The sequence below is a fragment of the Oryzias latipes genome, chromosome 2 (assembly GCF_053564925.1).
Source record: "Oryzias latipes strain Hd-rR chromosome 2, Olatipes_Hd-rR_3.1".
NCBI classification, from domain to species: domain Eukaryota; kingdom Metazoa; phylum Chordata; class Actinopteri; order Beloniformes; family Adrianichthyidae; genus Oryzias; species Oryzias latipes.
In genome coordinates this window covers 38,683,911-38,704,197 of record NC_136238.1, presented here as the reverse complement: position 1 = coordinate 38,704,197, position 20,287 = coordinate 38,683,911, and the positions used below count along the sequence as shown (strand labels likewise).

Below are 20,287 nucleotides of genomic sequence, written 5' to 3'. Positions count from 1 at the left end.
CTATGCAGAACAGTAGTGGGGACAGAGCATCCCCTTGGTATATCCCACATTTGATGGACACTTGTGCAAGTGGCTTCCCATTGGCCTCAAGGGTGGTTTTCCACAGCTTCATTGAGTTTCCTATAAAGGCTCTTAGAGTCCTGTTGATGTTGTACAGCTCCAAGCATTCAGTGATCCATGTGTGTGGCATTGAGTCATTGTTGAGTCATTCCGCTGAGCAAAGCATATATATATATATATATATACACACACATACATGTGTATATATAATATATATATACATATACACATACATATATACGCACATACTCACACACACACACACACACACATATATATATACACATATATACATATACACTGACCAAAAATATAAACGCAACACTTTTGTAATTGCTCCCATTTTCCACATACACAAAATAACCAGTTCTCTGAAATATTGTTGTCTAAATCTGTGTTACCCAGAATAGGGAACCTTAAAAGAAGTTAAGTCTCTGTGCCTCAGTGTGAGAAATGGACGCAACAATATTGTATGGCTCTCACGAAATTACATTAAAAAATATTTTGCGTTTATGGCTCTCTCGGCCAAAAAGGTTCCCAATCCCTGGTCTAAATGATGCGTTAGCTGTTTGGAGCTCATGTCTGTACCCAGGTCAGGGATCTCACAGCAGATGGTTGACCTTCCTGGATGGATCAGCTGATGTTCTTGATGAGAACATTGTTGTTCCTGCTGTGAGCTGAAGTCTGCTTTGTTCACTAGAAACTGCTTCTTACTGTGAGTCTGAAGGTCCTGGTTCAGTTCTGAAGTTTGGAGGAATAAATTTGGACCGGTCACTCTTCATGGAGCTGGAGGCTGCAGACTGGACACTCTGTGTGACCTGTTGACCTCTGCAAACACAAAACCATCAGAGTGTTGGAGGATCTGCTTCTTCATGAACAGCTGATGGACTTTGACGTGAACACAGACTGAGCTGTTTAGTCTGGAATAACATGACATGTTTGGATCAACAGTTTACAGTTGGAGTGAAAATGTTTGATCATTGATAAATGCTGCCAAGGCTATTTGGACACATCCTTGCCCATCTTGCTCAGGGGACAAGTGGGCCCTAAGTAATACCTTCTCTTGGAGATAAAAGAGATAGTTTACATTTTGAGTCCAAAAGGATATGTGAAATTATGAAAGAGTTTTATCAAGTACTTTATTTCTCAGATTGTGACAACACGGTACATCTTGCAGAACATTTTTTCAGTAGAACTGATTTATCGACATTGTTCCAATAACAAAGGTCAGATATATCTGGGTGAACCCAGAACATCAAAAAAAGTTCTGAAAGACATTAAATTAGGGCTGGGCGATATGGCCTAAAAATAAAATCTCCGATTTTATTTTTTTTCCGCCCACCCTACTTAAGGAAAGCAATAAGTCCAACCTGCAGACAAGTTCAAGCAAATGTTGCTTTTATGTAATCAAACCCAAGACAAATCTAACCCCCATTTCTGGGATGAATAATAAATAAATGAACACGCTCTTGGAATCAAAGTTAAGTATAAGATTTTTCTTCTTACTCCCTTTTTGGACTTGTGTTTAAATAATTGTGTCTTGTTTTATATCACTTTTGTCTGGTTTTTGTCTAATTTTGTTTTCACTTATCCAAAATAAAAAGGTTACTGTACTTCTGTACTTAAAGTCCCAGCTGTGTTTTAAGTCACACTTTGTAGTCTAGACTAAAAGGAGACAAACATTCACCTTGACAGTGGCACCATTTTCCAAAGGATTAACAATACAGCTCATATCTGGGCTCTAAGGTTTTAATTAAATTAAGAAACCCCGTCTTCTCCACGGAGATGACGATTAGCAGCAGGAGTCGCGGTCAACCCCCCCCCTCGCGGCCACCTCCTCCGAACACAAAATCCTAAAGCGGCCGCGTCGCAAATGAATATATCGGTAAAAGTAATAATTACAACGCAGTATTCTTTATTAACAAATAACAGTAACAACTAACTAACTAATGAACTAACTATACAGGCGTTGTAGAATGATTATGTGTTTCTGTGTCAGGGCGCGTGCGTGTTTAAGAGGACTGAGCGCGTGCCACGCGGGCGCGCGTGAGAGCCTTTGACCCCGATGGGCTTTTGGCAGCGTGGGGGGGGGGTGTCTCTTCCTCCACGTCTGTGGCAGTAAACCAGTTCCAAACAACAAACTTCCCACTGTCACCGGTAGCCATGCTGTCGCTAGCTGCTTCGTGCGTCGATTGTCGCGTGTCGCCGTGTGATACTAACGCTACGGAAGCTCTGGGGAGCCAAAAATGCGCCACATAAAAACTCGATTTAGTTATTTTTGAAATCGCCCGTAACAAAAAAATTCGAATTAATTCATTTGATCGATTTATCGCCCAGGCCTACATTAAATCCTTGAAAAAGGAAAGGCACCAGGTCCTGATGGGTTTGGGGCCTGATTTTCTTTATAAAAAAGATAAAAAATAATAAATAAAATTGTGTCCCCATTATTGAACATGTTTAAAGAATCATTTAAGCATGGATCACTTCCACCAACTTTAAATATGGCACATATATTCTTGATTATAAAAAAAAAGACTAGCCTCCTGATGAGTGCACATCTTATAGACCTATCTACTTGCTCGGAGTAGATTGTAAGATATTGTGTAAAATTTTGGCTTAGAGACTGAAGGAGGTGTTGCAGATTCTGGCGAAGCCTGACCAGATGGGCTTTGTTAAAGGTAGGTACTCCCACTCCAATGTATGTCAACTCTTAAATATGATTCAATATTCACAAAGTAATTAAATCCAAACCCCTTACGATCTCATTAGACGCTGAGAAGGCGTTTGATCGGGTAGAGTGGGGTACCTATCATTGTAATGGATAGGTTTGGGGCGTGCCTTGAATTTACCAGGTGGGTTTAATTATTATGTAGTGCCCTCGCTGCAAGGGTCTTTTGTGAATGAGTTATTATCTGATGGTTTCCCTCTGGGGAGAGGAACTCACCAGGGTTGCCCCCTCTCTCCCTATTATTTGCAATTGCTTTGGAGCCCCTGGTGGAGGCTATGAGCACCCATCCAGGGATATCTGGAATCAAACTGAACAACACTGAATACAAAATTTCCCTCTATGCAGATGATGTGTTGTCATTTATAACAAAAACTGAGACATCTATTCCAATTCTACTTCATATTTCTAAGAAATTTAGCCAAATTTCAGGATACAAAATTAATTTTGACAAATCTGAAACCTTACCACTGGGGAGCCACAGGGTGGGAAGGGACCCTCCTGCTACATTTCCTTTAAGGTATTCATATAAGGTTTTTCATACTTAGGTTTAAAGATATCTGTAAATACCGCAGAGATGTGTAAATTGAACTTATGTCCTTGCAGTCAGCTAAGAGTGATCTAAATAGGTGGCTTGACTTTTTCTTGTCATTTATAGGCAGGATAAGCTTGATAAAAATGAACATTCTTCCCAGGTAACTCTACCCCATCCAAATGTTGCCATTTAGGATTAACAAAAACACTTTTGCTGCGATTGAAAGATTTTTGTCCAAATTTCTATGGCATGGAAAGAAACCTAGGCTTAAGATGATGGTTATACAACGTCCGCTTGATAGGGGCAGTCAGACATTGCCTTACTTTCAGTATTACTACTGGGCCTGTCATTTACGCATTATATCAAGTTGGTTACACTCATTTTTACATTAATCTGAACCGCATGTAGACAGTTGGTGTTATGAGCCTTTCTCCCTTCTGAGTCTATTATCCTTAGATCCAACTAAACTTCCAGTGGGGATAATCAACAACACTATTCTTATTGTTACACTTAGATTTTGGAATGGCATCAGGAATAAAAATGGGTTCGGAAATAAACTTTTCCAGTGTGATGCAGCTTCTTATTAAAAAGTAGCATTCTCCCTGGGATAAGATTTTGGGATATTTAAAAAATGGCATGATACAGGTTTAAAACTTGTTAGCAACTTATTCGAAATAGGTGATTTTCTGTCTTTTGGACAAATTCAAGATAGATTCAGACCATCGCGCCGAGACTTTTTAGGTTTCCTCCAGGTTAAACCCTTTGTTCGGACCTCCCTCTCTTTCCCCAGTGACCAACCAATCCTACAACCAGTAGAAAGTTCTCTTCCAATGCCACTTCCAAGATGAAATTCCTTTCTCCATTTTTTGCACAATTAATACCATCGAACCCTCTCACAAGTGAAAAATCTAGGCATCGTTGAGAGGCAGACTTGGTAATTGAACTTGATGTTGAAAATCTTTAACACCTGGCTAGGAGATATATACTACTACATGGATAGTAGATGGAAGTGCAACCTCCATCCTTTACTCTATGGTACAGAGAGACTTTTAAAGTTTTTCCAATAGAACACCTCAGTGCCCTGAAAACAGGTAATTACGACATTTAACTAGTTAGATATCTGCTGTGCTGGTTTATAATAATAATAATAATAATAATAATAAAAGAGGCAGCCATGTTTGTTTATGACAAAACTCGGCTAATCTTTCTTTTGCCATCCGGTATTTTGGATATTTCTGCGCATGTTAAAATGATTTTTTTTCACTGAAACATCTAATGTAAAAGTTAGATAGAATCGGATAATATTTTTCAGGCCCCATGGACACAGTTCAATTCTAATTGGATCTTTGATCAAATTAAAGATATTTTGCACATGTACATGCAGCTACTGTTTAATGGAACGTTTCATTCAAATGATAGTTCTATTGTGTGATCCAGACTGTGCTGAATGTGAGCAAATGTGTTTCCAGGTTAAACCAGAGCAGATCTAGTCATCTGAAGGTCTAAATGATGTGTTAGCTGTGTTTGGAGCTCATGTCTGGACTGAGCTCAGAGAAAAGTTCAGCTGTTTGCTTCATCCTCACAGACTGAGCTTTGTGTCCTCCAGAGTTGTCCAACTCTTTTCTTTCCTCTCAGACCTAAAGCGCTCACAGCAGATGGTTAACCTTCCTGGATGGATCAGCTGATGTTCTTGATGAGAACATTGTTGTTCCTGCTGAGAGCTGAACTCTGCTTTGTTCACTAGAAACTGCTTCTTACTGTGAGTCTGAAGGTCCTGGTTCAGTTCTGAAGAGTGGAGGATCATCTTTGGACCAGTCACTCTTCATGGATCCACAGCTGGAGGCTGCAGACTGGACTCTCTGTGTGACCTGTTGACCTCTGCAAACACCAAACCATCAGAGTGTTGGAGGATCTGCTTCTTCATGAACAGCTGATGGACTTTGACATGAACACAGACTGAGCTGTTTAGTCTGGAATAACATGACATGTTTGGATCAACAGTTTCCAGCTTTCAGCATTTTCTGTCAGTCAATCCAGACTTATTTCTGGAAAAGCTGATTCCAATTCTCCATGTAGAAATGGAGAAATTCTGAGAGCAGAAAGTCAAACTAGAACAATGTGATGTTTGGAAAGCATGAAAATCTGAATCCTAGGAGTCTGCAGTGATTCTTCTCATTAGACTGGAGCTGCTGTCAGTCAGAGTCAGCAGTCAACATGTTTTCTTCTCCAACATCTCTGATGTCTCTCAGAGACTCTCAGAAGACTCAACTGAAAAGATCTCATCACACACATGATGCTCCAAGTGAGTCTGATCAGAGAGATCCAGAACTGAACCAGACCTCAAGTCCTTCATCTGAAAACTGTTGATCATCTGAACTAGAATCCAGCCTCCAAAAACTCTGACAAACACTCACTGTTCCACTGCTGGATGGATGTCCTTGAAGAAAGGAGGTAAATCCTTCGACATGTCAACCCTGTTGGACCCCCAGCTGGATCCAGATCCAGGTTGGTTCCTGTGGAGAATGAAGGTTGCTGGTGTGAGTCCTGAGCTCTGACATGGAGAAGATCATGGACAGTTGGAGATGTTCATCTCACCTCTGAGCTTTGCTCTGGTTGTCATGGTTACCATCTCTGCTTTTAGAGGGAGGGGCTCCCTCCTGTGGCTCCTCCCACTGATCCATGCTGCTGGATCCACATCAGCTCACACACACCTTCCACCTTCATCTGCAGAGGAAACAGGTCTTCTTAAACTCTAACAGACATCCTGGTTGTTAGCAGATGAGGTCTGAGTTCTGTACTCTGGTACCAAAACATTTTGTTTGTTTGTGTCAACTAAGCCGATGAACCGACTGATCTTGCTGTGTGGAATGTTGTTAGAATTTGTCATGTTGGTCATAAATGTTTTGGATTTTGAAAAACACATTAAGAACCTGAAGGAACATCCACAGATCAAACTGAATCGGAGTGTCTGGAAGAAGGAACGGATTTTCTTTGAACCGTCTTAACTTGTTTCAGAGTTGCCATGTTGTCAGGAAGCTCCGATCTGTTTTTCTGCTGCTCTTTTCCTCATACACAGATCAAACACAACAGCTTTGTCATGAGAGCAGAAAACAACTTTTTCACAAAGACTCACCGTGACAGAGGAAGAAAATGGAGGAGACTCCAACGTGTGTGTCTGCTGGACAAACTCGGCTCTCTTTCTGTGCATGCATGTGTGTGTAGCCTAAGCCTCCTCTCTGCATTTATAAGAAATCACGTGACTGCGGCTGCAGCTATAAACAAGCTGCTGGGTCCTAAAGAGAACCATATTGTATTTCAGCTCTGAGGGGCTTAACTAAACTCAAACTAAAATATTTGATTAAATCCTCTTTTGCTCGAAAGATTCTCCATGAAAGTAAATCCTAAACTCCTGAGGAACTGAAGGACGTTTCTGTTCTGACAGTGCACATTTCACGGTTTTGTTCTGTGCACGTTCAGGGTTCATTTCTGTGCACAAGTTCTTGGCAGGGTGTGAAAACCGGATACCAGTATGCACACAGCTCAGAGTTAATAAAAGAGTTTATTTAAGAGTCAAAGTAATGAATCAGGTACGATTAGTCATTGATCTAGATCAGTGTTTTTCAACCTTTTTTGAGCCACGGCACACTTTAACCTTGATAAAAATCCCGCGGCACACCAGCATCCAAAAAAAAGAAAAGCGGTAATTCATGGTCTGTATCGATCGACAGCACCCCCCCCCGCAATCTCACGTGCATTTTGTGATAATTGTGGCCGAAAAAGCAGGAAGTTGCGGCTGTTTTTTCTAAGACATGAAATAAAAGTTAAATTAGGAAATTTAGAAACTGTTTGTTTATTCGTTGAGGTTTCTAGACATTTCACGCGGACGACGCTGGGACACTGGCCCTTTAAGCCAATGCATCATGGGAGATGTAGTGTGAAAACTGCCGAAAAAGGGCAGAAAGACTCGCGTCTGTGAGCTTCATTGTTTTGTTCACGGTCTGACACGGTCTGACACCGGACTCTGTGGAAAGCTACACCGCTAAAGACGAGCTTTAGCTGGTATTTTTGTTAGGACTGAGCGACTTTATGAGCAGAATTAAGAACAAGGAAGTGAAGACTTTAACCACTTCTGATGGTCAGACTGATGACATGTGATTAAGCCTTCAACAATGATTGGCGGAGACAGTTAAAGGGGCGGGACTTTTCCGCAAACCGCTATAGCTGCAGGTAAATCGCTGTACCGTCATTCTTATCAAAATGTCTTTAATAGAATCAAATAAACACAAAGAAAAAGTATTTTATGATCTTTTATATTCCTAACTACTCAGTATTTTATCAGGGCCTGTTTGGATGAACAAAGAGCTGAAATCCTGGAGATGGAAAATGTTTTTAGATCAGTTAATGATTAATGAGGGCAATTTCCCACGGCACACTAGCACTGGTTGAAAAACACTGATCCAGATAAAGGTGTCAGGTGTACAATGAGAGGAGGGAAAGTTGATTGGTCCAGAGAATCTCAGGTCCAGGGACAGGGCTGGAATTTATCTGTGATCCAAAGTCCAAAACCAGGAACTTGACAAGCGCTTGAAACCAAGTCACTGTCAGCAAAGGACTTTCTGGCAGAGGCCAAAGGGCAGAGCCTGCTTAAAAAGACAGTCACACAGGTGAGAGTGATTGTGTTGATCACCTGTCAGCTCCTCACAGGTGGAGACAGGAGGCGGGATAATGACAGATTCTCTAAATAAATTGACTAAATTAATTTTTAATTTTAGATTTCTAGAGTTCTTCATAGAGAGTTTTTAATGTGTTTCTATGGGGTCGGTGCAAACAGCATTATCAATTTTCAACTTTGTATTTGTATATCTTTTATGGTTTTGTTTTTCTAATGCAAAAAAGTAGTTGTTCTCCATTTTCGAGGCGTTTTGCTCTTGATCGAATGAAGGCACCCTTTGCAGCATCAATATATCATTTATCTATTTTAAGTTGGATAAACTGTGTCTCTTCATCCTCACAAAAGGCAAGTTTTATTTAGTAAAGACTGTGTAGCTTCCATTATCAGATTTTCTTTGGCCTGTTTGTTTTTTGGATGGTTTTGCTGCGTTCACTTGCTTTGATATGACTGAAAATTTAAAGAGTTCCCATTTTGCTTAGCATTCATCTTTTTATTTCTAAATAAATGTTTTGCTTCTTGTCTGATAGAATTTTCAAAAGGTTCCTCCTCAAATCATTTATTATTACATTTCCAGTGTCTTCTTAATTTAGTTAGTTTTGTGTTTTGAACCATTTAGTTGAATAGATATGGTACCTGATATCATTTTATGATCGGTAAAAGGAGCATAACAGTGTGAAATATTAGTTATATATACTCCAAATAATTACATGATGTTAATCATAAATCTATTCTTTCACTGGCGTTACTCCAGTTAAACAATATGCTATTCAGATTGAAAAAGCGACATTTATCAATTATGGAAAGTTTAATTCAGAAAGCTGTCGATTTAAATTGTGAGTTTTGAGCTCATTCTGTCCACAGCAGTATTTGGAGAATCATTGAGATCTCCTCCTATAATCAAATATGCATCTTTATATAAAAACCTGTATAACGATGTAAACACCTGCAGATAATTGCTTTGTTTGTGCTGTTACATTATGACCTGACATTATAAAAAATCTAATTGTCCAGTTTTACTGTCAATGCTATCCAGCTACCATCTTCAGAACTTTTTCGTCCCAAGATGTCCCCTGTAATTTTGTTAGTATTGAGTATTGAAACTCCTGAAGAATAATGAGAAGCATGTGAGATACCGTTTCAGTACGCTTTTTATTTATTTTCCCACATATGCATTGTAAAGACCCAGCTGCTTTGTCACTTGTAGCGGGGAAACGAGAGCCGTGCTGCTGACTTCACACTTCCCATGAGTCTTAGTGGCTATGGGCGGGGCTAACCTGCAGGTCGCCACTGTAGTCACTTTGCGCCGGGGCGGAAGCATTGTTAGCCGTGAGTTTCCTCCGAGATGCTATTAGGTGAAGGACAGTAAGCATGTCAACATATCACTAATGCAGACGTGAGGACCCCTCCACCCCCCTATCTCCTTACGCTCTCCTGTGTGGGGGAACACTTTGGCTTTGTTGTCAGCATTCATGAAGGGAAAAGACATCCGGATAAGTCGAAAACTGTGTGTCGACATTGTTACATAAAGATGGTGTATGCCACAGTAACACATCCAATCTGTTAGTTAACTTAGACCCGACTGTAACAATCGGGTTTACAAGAACAAAAAGTGCAAGTTAAAACGTTTTTTTTTTTTAGCCCAGTGTTATTTTTTCCAAAGCTTATGGTTCCTTGCAGCTAATAGTTCCTATAGTTATTTATTCTTATTTAAAATCAATAAATACATTTTGTAAGTAAATTTTTTCTGCCTTTTTGTACCGAAAAAATACCAAAAATAAATAGATAAAACTTTATTCATCTCTTAAGAGAGATATTCAGGTGTCTGACAGCAAAACACACACAATAAATAACAATACAATAATGGTTCATAAAATAGCAGTTCATATCAGGCAGATTTGTTAAACAGCAGTGCGGAACCGAAATTTACTGAACCGAGCCCAATTAAATTCTGAATCGAACCAAATTGAGATTTTAGCGTATCATTACACCCCTATTAAATAGTGGAATAATCCAAAACTGGTATGGGTCAAACAGTTACAAGCCGTCCTACAAGCAGACATCATATTAAAGATCACCAAAGCAAAGCATTCAGCAATAGTTTGATGGACTTGTGGAGGACTTCCCAGCTGCCCAGTCAGTAAAAATTGACATGATGGCATTAGGGCAGATGAATATGAGGTGCCGTGTAGGACATTATTCAGAATTAGCATTCACATACACATGTGAAATCTCTCACACACACTAGTGAAATGCTTGTATACATACAACTGAAAATGTATTCATTCACATACACATGTGAAATCTCTCACATACACATGTGAAATGCTCTCACACACACTACTGAAAATGCTCTCACACACACTACTGAAAATGCTCTCACACACACTACTGAAAATGCTCTCACATACACATGTGAAATGCTCTCACACACACTACTGAAAATGCTCTCACACACACTACTGAAAATGCTCTCACATACACTACTGAAAATGCTCTCACACACACTACTGAAAATGCTCTCACACACACTACTGAAAATGCTCTCACACACACTACTGAAAATGCTCTCACATACACATGTGAAATGCTCTCACACACACTACTGAAAATGCTCTCACACACACTACTGAAAATGCTCTCACATACACATGTGAAAATGCTCTCACACACACTTTCCAAAATGCTCTCACATACACATGTGAAAATTTCAATAGAAACGGAAGGCATTTCAGTAGAAACAACGTTTTTTTTTTTTACTTTATTGTTAGAAACGAAGTTGGTCGACTGAAGGCATTTCAGTGGAAATGAACCTGTGTCCGAATTCCTGCCCTGATCCCTAACTACTAAAACCCTATATAGTGCAGAACTATATAGTTCTATATAGTTCTCTGAATTTAAAAGCAATTCAGACACCCGTGCTCAGTACTTTTTTCTTTTGGGTGTTGTTCATAACGCGCTTGACACGGAAACAAAGTGGCGCATTACCGCCACCACCTGGTCTGGAGGCGAACTACTCCTATTTAACGCGGAGAATGACACTTATTTGTCAGAGTAAAAACATAATAAATATGAACATTTTACAAAGACTATTTATGAATCTGCTGTGTTCTGATCATGGAAAACGTGACTGATTTATAAATAATTAAATTACAAACACTTTGGTGTTGATTTAATGTATTTGTTCATAAATAAACCCCCAAGTTATTTTTTCATGCCAATATTTATTTTGTTTTTGTGCCGCTGAACGATTAACGGGCTCTTGCAAGGAGGCATTTTTTTCTGTAGTTTTCTTACACCTTACTGAAAATGGCTTTGAAAATGAATCTGTCCGTGTTCCTGGCAATAATTCAACCGTTTTTCGTGAGATCAAACTGAAAACGAGCAGATGTGCAGCATCACAGGACGGCAAGGAGAAGCAGACATCTCAGAAGATTTCCTCTGGATGCCCTGACCAGACAGAATAACTTGTGAGTTAAACTTAAAGTTTTTTTTTTAGTTAAACCTAAACTTTAACTTAAACTTTGTTACTAATCATGCTCAAGGTTACACAGTCTGCTGGGTAAGAGTTTAACATTCTTTTTCAAGTGAGTTGTGTAGTCCAATTACATGAAACACTTGTGAGTTCAAAGTTTAGAATTTTTTATTCAGAGTCAAACCATATCACTTGTTTTAAACAAAAACAAAACAAAAACTTTCATTTTTAAAAGTTTAAATGAAAATCCAAAAACCCAGCCAAATAAAAACCACGAGATTTTCCAGAATTAATAAATACTTCATAATCTAAAATGTAAGACATCAAAATAAATAGAAACATTAAAAAAATGTGATTTAATTTCCTCAATGAAATAATTAATGTTGCATTTTCCAGGGTCTTCCACGTCTCTACTGCTTTACCAACACAAAGGTGTCTGTCCTGGCCCTTTACGCTGACGGTCAGTCCGACACAAGACTGGATTTTCGGTTGACCCGCAGGACCATCGAGCATCTGGGTCGATGGTCCTGAAGCATCAGCTTCGGGTTCCTCACACTCTGGGGGGTCACAGGAGACTGACGTCCTGGTGTTTCTTTTCTGGCTGGCGTGTGGCACATCTTACAGTGTGGTAGCCAGAGTCTTTGACATGACACGGTCCACCGTGAGCGATGTTGTCCACAGGACGGCAGACCGCATCCTCCAGCTGATGAGCAGGGTCACCTAGCTTCCCAGTGGGAATGAACTACCATAAGTCGCCTCTGGATTTTAGCAGCTCGCTTGGTCTTTCTCCTTCCAAAGGGTCACAAGGAGCATTGATGGCTGCCACATAAGAATAAAGGCCCTAAAAGAAAATGCAGCTTGTTATTTTAACAGGAAGCTTTTTTATTCCATTAAAATGCATGCTGTATGTGACTCTAATGCCAAATTTATAGATATTTTTGTTGGGAATCCAGGATCAATCCATGATTCACGGGTTCTACGTAAAAGCCCAATTTATGTAAATCAAACAAACCCACCTGAAGGATCCTTTTGGGTGATGGTGGGTATCCCTGCATTGCTCATCCCATCACGCTGCTGACACCCTACAGGGAACCCATGAGGAATGCCATTGAGGCAGTTACAACCAGAACCACTCCAGAACACGCTCTGTTGTGAAGAGAGCATTTGGCATGATAAAGATGAGGAGGAGAGCAATATTTCTGGGGGCACTGGAAGTAAAACCAACCTTTGCAATGAAAATCATTGCCTGCAGTTCAATTCTGCACATTCTGTGCATCAGCAAAGGCGACTGCTTAGCCACAGATGTTGAGCCACAGCAGGACAACACAGGAACATGCAGGACGAGCAGAGTCACGTCTGTCTGCAAGGACAAATCTTTGCTTTCCTTTCAGCTCCAACTGTGACACACATGACTCTAGAAGACCAGGATTATTGTTAACATGTATAAAAATAAATATTAACATATAAAACGAAATTCTAAATATGTACATCTGATATTTATATGAAAATCCTTTTAAGATTGTTAAAAATAGCTCAGATTTAAATAATACATGTAAATTATTCATTTTTGTTCATACATTTATTAAACAAATTGGAAAAACAATGGCTGCATTACATTTTAGAACAATAATTTCAACTCAAGTAAACTTAACAGACTCTCCTGTCGCTGTTCCTCCCTTCTAGCCCTTTCCTCCTCTCTCTTCTGGGTCTTTAACATAAACCTTTAACCCAATACGACAACGATTAACCGTTTATTAAAATGAAGTCAAATCTGATCATGTGTCTCTACCCATCTGGCACGAGCTAGCTTGAAAACAAACAAGCTATCTTTCTCCATCCGCAAATGGATCGGATTTTCCTCATCCTCGTCTGTCCCTACATATATGAACACATTTAAAACATGTGTTAATAACTTGTGACTACGGTTAGAAGTCACTGCTTTTTGATGTAATATCTAGCGTTTGTTTTTAGCCTTCGGCGCTAATTCGCGTTAGCGTTAGCTTTAGCATTACTGAAATTGATGAGCTTCAAAACAATCTAGGTTGTTGATTGAGGAATATAACATATTAAACACATCATCTTAAGTATTTACAAATATATTTTACAACAGATACTGGATATTTTTTAATATACTTACACGTTTCGGTGGTTTTCCTTGCGCAACCGGCTGCCATTTTCGAATGATTCAGACGAATGATTATCTCGCGATAATCAGCCAACTTCCGTTTCTACTGAAATGCTTTCCGTTTCTGTCGAAAATTTCACATGTGTATGTGAGAGCATTTTGGATAGTGTATGTGAGAGCATTTTCACATGTGTATGTGAGAGGATTTTCACATGTGTATGTGAGAGGATTTTCACATGTGTATGTGAGAGGATTTTCAGTAGTGTGTGTAAGAGCATTTTCACATGTGTATGTGAGAGCATTTTCAGTAGTGTGTGTGAGAGCATTTTCACATGTGTATGTGAGAGATTTCACATGTGTATGTGAGAGATTTCACATGTGTATGTGAGAGATTTCACATGTGTATGTGAATGAATACATTTTCAGTTGTATGTATACAAGCATTTCACTAGTGTGTGTGAGAGATTTCATATGTGTTTGTGAATGCTAATTCTGAATTATGTCCTACACGGCACCTCATAGATGAAGGACGGCACACACAGACAGAAGGAGTGTTTGAAAGAAGCCCCCAGTCTTCTCTGCAGCTGCTTTGACTCTTCATTGTTCATGAATCTTTGCTTCAGTCCAGTGGCAGTTCTACCCTGAATTACTCCCCGGGCGAGACCCTCCCCAAGCAACCCACAGTTGAACTGATTCCCCACGCCCCCCACCCCCTTTGTCGTCACACGTTTCCAGCGAGAGCGCGTGCAGCTGCAGCAAGAGGCGCTAATTCTCTACATGGCTGCGCTGCCGCAGTTTTATTTTTTTCATCAAGCACTAAGCCGCGGCCGGTGACCGTCTCCCCCCTTTGAAGATGATCCAGCCAGGTTTTGCGCATGTGCAAACGCGGCGGCGCTCCGTGCTCACCCCGCACCCCCTCCCTTCTCCTTCTTCACACACATTTGCGTCTACTTCTCAAAGACAGGAGAGCGCACAGCTGCGGGGCGGGGCGCCGCCAGGTTTCAGGCTGTTACAAACTCTGTGATATAAGTAAACCAATAGTGGTGCATAAATTAATTTACAAGGGCTGAGCCGCCGGCACCACCCCCCTTCAGTTTTGCGCCCCGGGCAATGGCGTTTGCCAGCAAGTCTTCTTACTGTCTAAAGATGCGTTCACTCCGAATTCTTCCATTTGCCACATCTTCTAAGAGCGCAAGATCAGCCATTGTGCGTCATTACGCATTGTGATGGGGCATTTTATTTCCATCCATTTAATTACATCTGACAAGCTACAGATGTCGGTAATAATCCACGTGGAAATGGGAAATTGATCAGCGCAAATGTAATTTCTTGTTGCTTTCTGAATGGTTGAGACATACGCCATACATTGTTTTATCAAAAATAAAACAAACTAAAGGCATATGCATGAATACCATAATTCCATAGCTTATGAAGAAATGTTTTAATATGAAGACAACTTTCCCCAGTGGACACTTAGTACATCTGTCCGTCCGTCCGCACGCCCGCTCCTATATCTACTCCGCCAGACGGACATATTGACGAGAATATCAGTTTTGTACATTATTTCGTTCTGTTAACTATATTATTTATGAGGATGAATTGCACAACATGCCAATATTGCAGAACATATTTCACTTTTCTTTCTGCAAATATGTGTTCGTTTGAATTTCTGTTGTAATTTTTGTTAGATTTTTTTTGTTTGTTTCACTGCTGATCGATCAAACGGGTGTTCGTGTAGGCTGTCAATTGTGAGACTTGCTTTGTGAATTCTTCATGTTATTTCTGAGAGGCAGTATTGTCATTTTCACTTTTACGTGTTTCTTCCATCTGCCGACGGTGTCGCCGTTTCTCATTTTACCCGTTTTTGTGCGTACGCCTGGGTCAGAGCTTGCGTGAAGGACCGCACATTTTCCCGTCAAGTTTGCTTTTTATAAATCTCAACTATTGCGTAGAGAGTGGCGTACGCCTTCTTTTGTGCGTATGCAACGTTTATAAATGAGGCCCCTGGAGTTTCTGCTCCTCCTTTTTTCTGGCTGCATTCTCTCTTCTTTAGACCTTAGTGAATCAATGACAATGAATGTTCACTATTGACATGGGAATCAAAGTCAATCCAAAGAGTTTTCATTCTATCATGACATGTCACACAAAATAAACACAACAAAAAGGAGGGGGGGGGGGGGGGGGGGGGCTAAGTTGCTAACAAGCCTCATCTGGAGTGTAAGGAACAATTGTGGCGGAAAGTGAGAAATGATCACAAAAGTTTTCTTGTAATTAACTTATCATTCTTTTGTTGATGTGTTCTTCGATTTTGGAAAGACGGCAGCTGTTGTGACAAAGTAGAATCATGTACAGTGGGCGGAGCTCAATGTTAAGCTCCGCCTCGTTCCGGAGGCTGCAGCCAGGGGCTTCTGCCACATGTGAGTACAGTTATTTATTTATCCAGCAGAGGCCGCTCTGTCGTAGTCTTACTTCTTCTTTCTCTTTCGGCTTTTCCCATCAGGGGTCGCCACAGCGAATCATCCTTTTCCACCTCACTCTATCATGAACATCTTCCACCCTAACATTAGCCAACTTCATGTCCTCTGTTAAGACATCCATATATCTCCTCTTTGGCCGTCCTCTTGCCCTCCGGCCAGGCAGTTCCATCTCCAACATCCTTCTACCAATATATCCACTATCCCTCCTCTGAACATGTCCAAACCATCTCAGTCTGGCTTCTCTGACTTTGTCGCTGACACAGGCAACATGAGCCGTCCCTCTGATGTACTCGTTCCTTATCCTGTCTAACCTGGTCACTCCTAAGGAGAACCTCAACATCTTCATCTCCGCTACCTCCATATCAGCCTCTTGTCTCTGTCTCACTGCTACCGTCTCTAACCCATAGAGCAGAGCTGGTCTCACCACTGTCTTGTACACCTTTCCTTTGAGTCTTGCTGACACTCTTCTGTCACACAACACTCCTGACACTTTCCTCCAACCGCTCCAACCTGCCTGCACTCGCCTCTTCACCTCTTTTCCACAATCCCCATCACACTGAACTGTTGACCCCAAGTACTTAAACTCCTGCACCTTCTTCACCTCAGTCCCCTGTAACCTAACGCTTCTACCTTGATCCCTCTCATTCAGACACATGTATTCTGTCTTACTACGACTGACCTTCATGCCTCTTCTTTCCAGAGCAAACCTCCACCTCTCTAGCTGTTCCTCCACCTGCTCTCTACTCTCACTGCAAATTACAATGTCATCCGCAAACATCATTGTCCAGGGAGATTCCTGTCTTACCTCGTCTGTCAGCCTGTCCATCAGCATAGCAAACAAAAAAGGACTCAAAGCTGATCCTTGGTGTAGTCCCACCTCCACCTTGAACTCCTCTGTCTGACCTACAGCACATCTCACCACCGTCATACTTCTCTCATACATGTCCTGAACTACTCTGACATACTTCTCTGCCACTCCAGACGACCTCATACAGTACCACAGCTCCTCCCTCGGCACCCTGTCATACGCCTTCTCTAAATCTACGAACACACAATGCAGCTCCTTCTGACCTTCTCTGTACTTTTCCATCAACATTCTCAAAGCAAAAATGGCATCAGTGGTGCTCTTACGGGGCATGAAACCATACTGCTGCTCACAGATCTCCACCTTCTTCCTAAGCCTGGCTTCCACTACTCTTTCCCACAGCTTCATTGTGTGGCTCATCAACTTTATTCCTCTATAGTTGCTGCAGTTCTGCGTGTCACCCTTGTTCTTAAAGATCGGAACCAGAACGCTTCTCCTCCATACCTCAGGCATCTTCTCACTCTCTAAAATCCTATTGAACAACCTTGTTAGAAATTCCACTGCTGCCTCTCCTAAGCACTTCCATACCTCCACAGGAACGTCATCAGGACCAACGGCCTTTCCGCTCTTCATCCTTTTCAGAGCCTTCCTAACCTCATCCTTTCCAATCTCTGCTACTTCCTGCTCCACAACAACCACATCTTCCTCCCTTCTTTCCCTGTCATTTTCCTCGTTTCATCAGCTCCTCAAAATACTCCTTCCATCTTTTCTGTACACTCTCCTGGGTTGTTAGCACCTTTCCATCTCTGTCCTTAATCACCCTTATCTGTTGCACGTCCTTCCCATCTCTGTCTCTCTGTCTGGCTAGTCTGTACAAGTCCTTCTCTCCTTCCTTTGTGTCTAACCTGTCATATAGCTCATCGTAAGCTTTCTGTTTGGCCTTTGCCACCTCTCTCTTCACTCTACGCTGCGCTTCCTTGTACTCCTGTCTACCTTCCTCACTCCTTTCTACATCCCACTTCCTTTTAGCCAACCTTTTCCTCTGGACGCATTCCTGTACTTCCTCATTCCACCACCAAGTCTCTTTACCGTCTTTCCTCTTTCCAGATGACACACCTAGCACCTTCCTACCTGTTTCCCTGATCATTTCTGCTGTAGTTTCCCAGTCATCTGGAAGCTCATCCTGACCACCCAGGACCTGTCTCAACTTCTGCCTAAATTCCTCACAAGTTTCTTCATTCTGTAGCTTCCACCACTTGGTCTTCTTTTCTGTTTTCCCTCTCTTCTTCTTCCTGACCTCCAGAGTCATCTTACACACCACCATGCGGTGCTGTCTGGCTACACTCTCTCCTACCACCACTTTGCAGTCATTAACCTCTCTCAAATGACCTCGTCTACATAGGATGTAGTCCACCTGAGTACTCCTACCTCCTCTTCTGTATGTCACTCTATGTTCCTCTCTCTTCTGGAAGTAAGTGTTGACTACAGCCATTTCCATCCTCTTCGCAAAGTCCACCACCATCTGTCCCTCCAGATTCCTTTCCTTCACACCAAACCTGCCCATCACCTCCTCATCACCTCTGTTGCCCTCACCAACATGCCCATTAAAGTCTGCTCCAATAACAACTCTCTCTCCTCTGGGAAAACTCTCTATGACCTCATCCAACTCACTCCAGAATCTCTCTTTCACTTCTAACTCACAGCCAACCTGTGGCGCATACCCACTGACTACATTCACCATCACCCCTTCAATTTCTAACTTTAGGCTCATCATCCTGTCTGAGACTCTTTTCACCTCTAGAACACTGTTTACAAACTCCCCCTTCAGAATCACTCCTACCCCGTTTCTCTTCCTATCAACACCATGATAGAACAGTTTGTATCCTCCTCCAATACTACGTGCCTTGCTGCCCTTCCACCTTGTCTCCTGCACACACAGTACATCTACCTTCCTTCTCTCCATCATGTCTGCCAGCTCTCTGCCTTTCCCTGTCATTGTGCCAACGTTAAGAGTCCCTATTCTCAAATCTATGTTCCTGCCTTTTCCCTTCTCTCTCTGGCCACGGACCCTTCTGCCTCCCCTCTTTCTTCGACCAACAGTAGTCAAATTTCCACCGACACCCTGTGGGTTAACAGCATCGGTGGCGGTCGTTGTTAACCGGGCCTCGACCGATCCGGTATGTCTAAAGTGTTGTGGATGATTCGCATGGTTATTTTGGCAATTTTTACGCCGGATGCCCTTCCTGACGCAACCCTCTCTATTTATCCGGGCTTACTGTCGTAGTCTTACTGAAAAAGTATTTAATTCTTTTTTCTTTAATTTTGTATTTTCTACACTTTATACCACATTTATGGAACTGAAGGAGCAATAATATTTAATTTTAAGAGTATTTCAATGTTTTGATTGCCTGAGTTCAGCTAAAGATTGGGAGAAGCACTTCCTGTTTTCCACTAGAACAGCACATGTGAAGTCAGAACAGACAACTAAAAGAGAGCAATTAAGACGTTTTTCTGTGTTTAGTTCTCTGGTTGGTTGATTAGCAGGCCAAAGTGGTGTGTATGTGTGTTCTTTTGTGCATTATTTTGTGTAAAGGTGCCCTGACTTTTACCCTGAACTCTGGCTGAAATCCGCCTGAACTTGCTTACTCGGGGTATGTTGGTTCCAAAAGACCGGATATGAGTTAGGGTAATTACGCTAGATTTGGTAACCAAACTTATGCGAGTGCATGGCAAGTACATAAAGACATTCTGAATAGATCGCCGATTTCCGGAGCCACCATAGAAACGCGTGGAGAAAAAAAGACAGCACTAAACTTCAGTGAGACAGAGTCAGAGATTTTAATGACGGCGTATGAAGATTATACGTACATCAAAAAAGTAATACGACTGCATCAGCAAAAAAAAGAGTTTCTGCTTGGAGAAAAAGAACGGACAAAGTAAACGCAAGAGTTTCTGATCTTATTTTCATTGTGACGCATTTAACTTATCTAGCTTAAATGAATTACTTCAATTGGTAACAAGTAATTGAGTTAAATTTATTTAACCTTGTTTCTTACGTCTATCCAACTCAATATTTTTTTACAACTCAAATTTACATATTTATCTAACTAAATGTCATATTACTCCAATTCAATTAAAGTTTTTTCATCTTAATTTATTGTGATTCTTGAACTCTCATATGTCTAAATTTGAGCCTGCAGATATACTAATTTTTATAACAATAAAATGAATTAAACAAAACAGTATTATGTCATGTAACCATATATCATTTCAATCTATCATTATACAGCTGTGTAGTAGGGGTGCCATATAAACCTATCATCCTCTCCCTCCCTCTCACTCATGGTGCAGAAAGAATTAAATATGACAGTACAAATAATTAGGCAAAACACAGTAAAACAGCTAAACAACAAAAC

At 41.1% G+C, this 20,287-nt stretch overlaps 2 protein-coding genes and 1 long non-coding RNA gene across 10 annotated transcripts in view; 1 reads left to right on the top strand and 2 right to left on the bottom strand.

The window, feature by feature from the left end:
* The window catches only part of LOC105355202 (NACHT, LRR and PYD domains-containing protein 12), a 35,069-nt gene extending 28,317 nt beyond the window's left edge, over nucleotides 1-6,752 (bottom strand). Inside the window, exons 1-5 of one of the 2 annotated variants that reach the window (XM_078934281.1) lie at nucleotides 6,454-6,752; nucleotides 5,916-6,044; nucleotides 5,735-5,833; nucleotides 5,079-5,198; nucleotides 775-888 (exon numbers count right to left, since the gene is read on the bottom strand). In XM_078934281.1, coding sequence (XP_078790407.1) covers nucleotides 775-888; nucleotides 5,079-5,198; nucleotides 5,735-5,833; nucleotides 5,916-6,001 — 419 coding nt within the window. In that variant the 5' untranslated portion in view covers nucleotides 6,002-6,044; nucleotides 6,454-6,752. The remainder of the gene's footprint in view (nucleotides 1-774; nucleotides 889-5,078; nucleotides 5,199-5,734; nucleotides 5,834-5,915; nucleotides 6,045-6,453) is intronic. The other variant, XM_078934283.1, reaches the window with a different exon arrangement.
* The window catches only part of LOC110014093 (NACHT, LRR and PYD domains-containing protein 12-like), a 471,367-nt gene that overhangs the window by 127,301 nt on the left and 323,779 nt on the right, over nucleotides 1-20,287 (top strand). The window lies entirely within an intron of this gene.
* On the bottom strand, nucleotides 11,615-13,696 carry LOC144988259 (uncharacterized). The gene is made up of 3 exons (XR_013652113.1): nucleotides 13,602-13,696; nucleotides 12,481-13,185; nucleotides 11,615-12,305 (listed from the first exon to the last, which is right to left on the bottom strand). It is a non-coding gene; the product is annotated as an uncharacterized LOC144988259 (long non-coding RNA).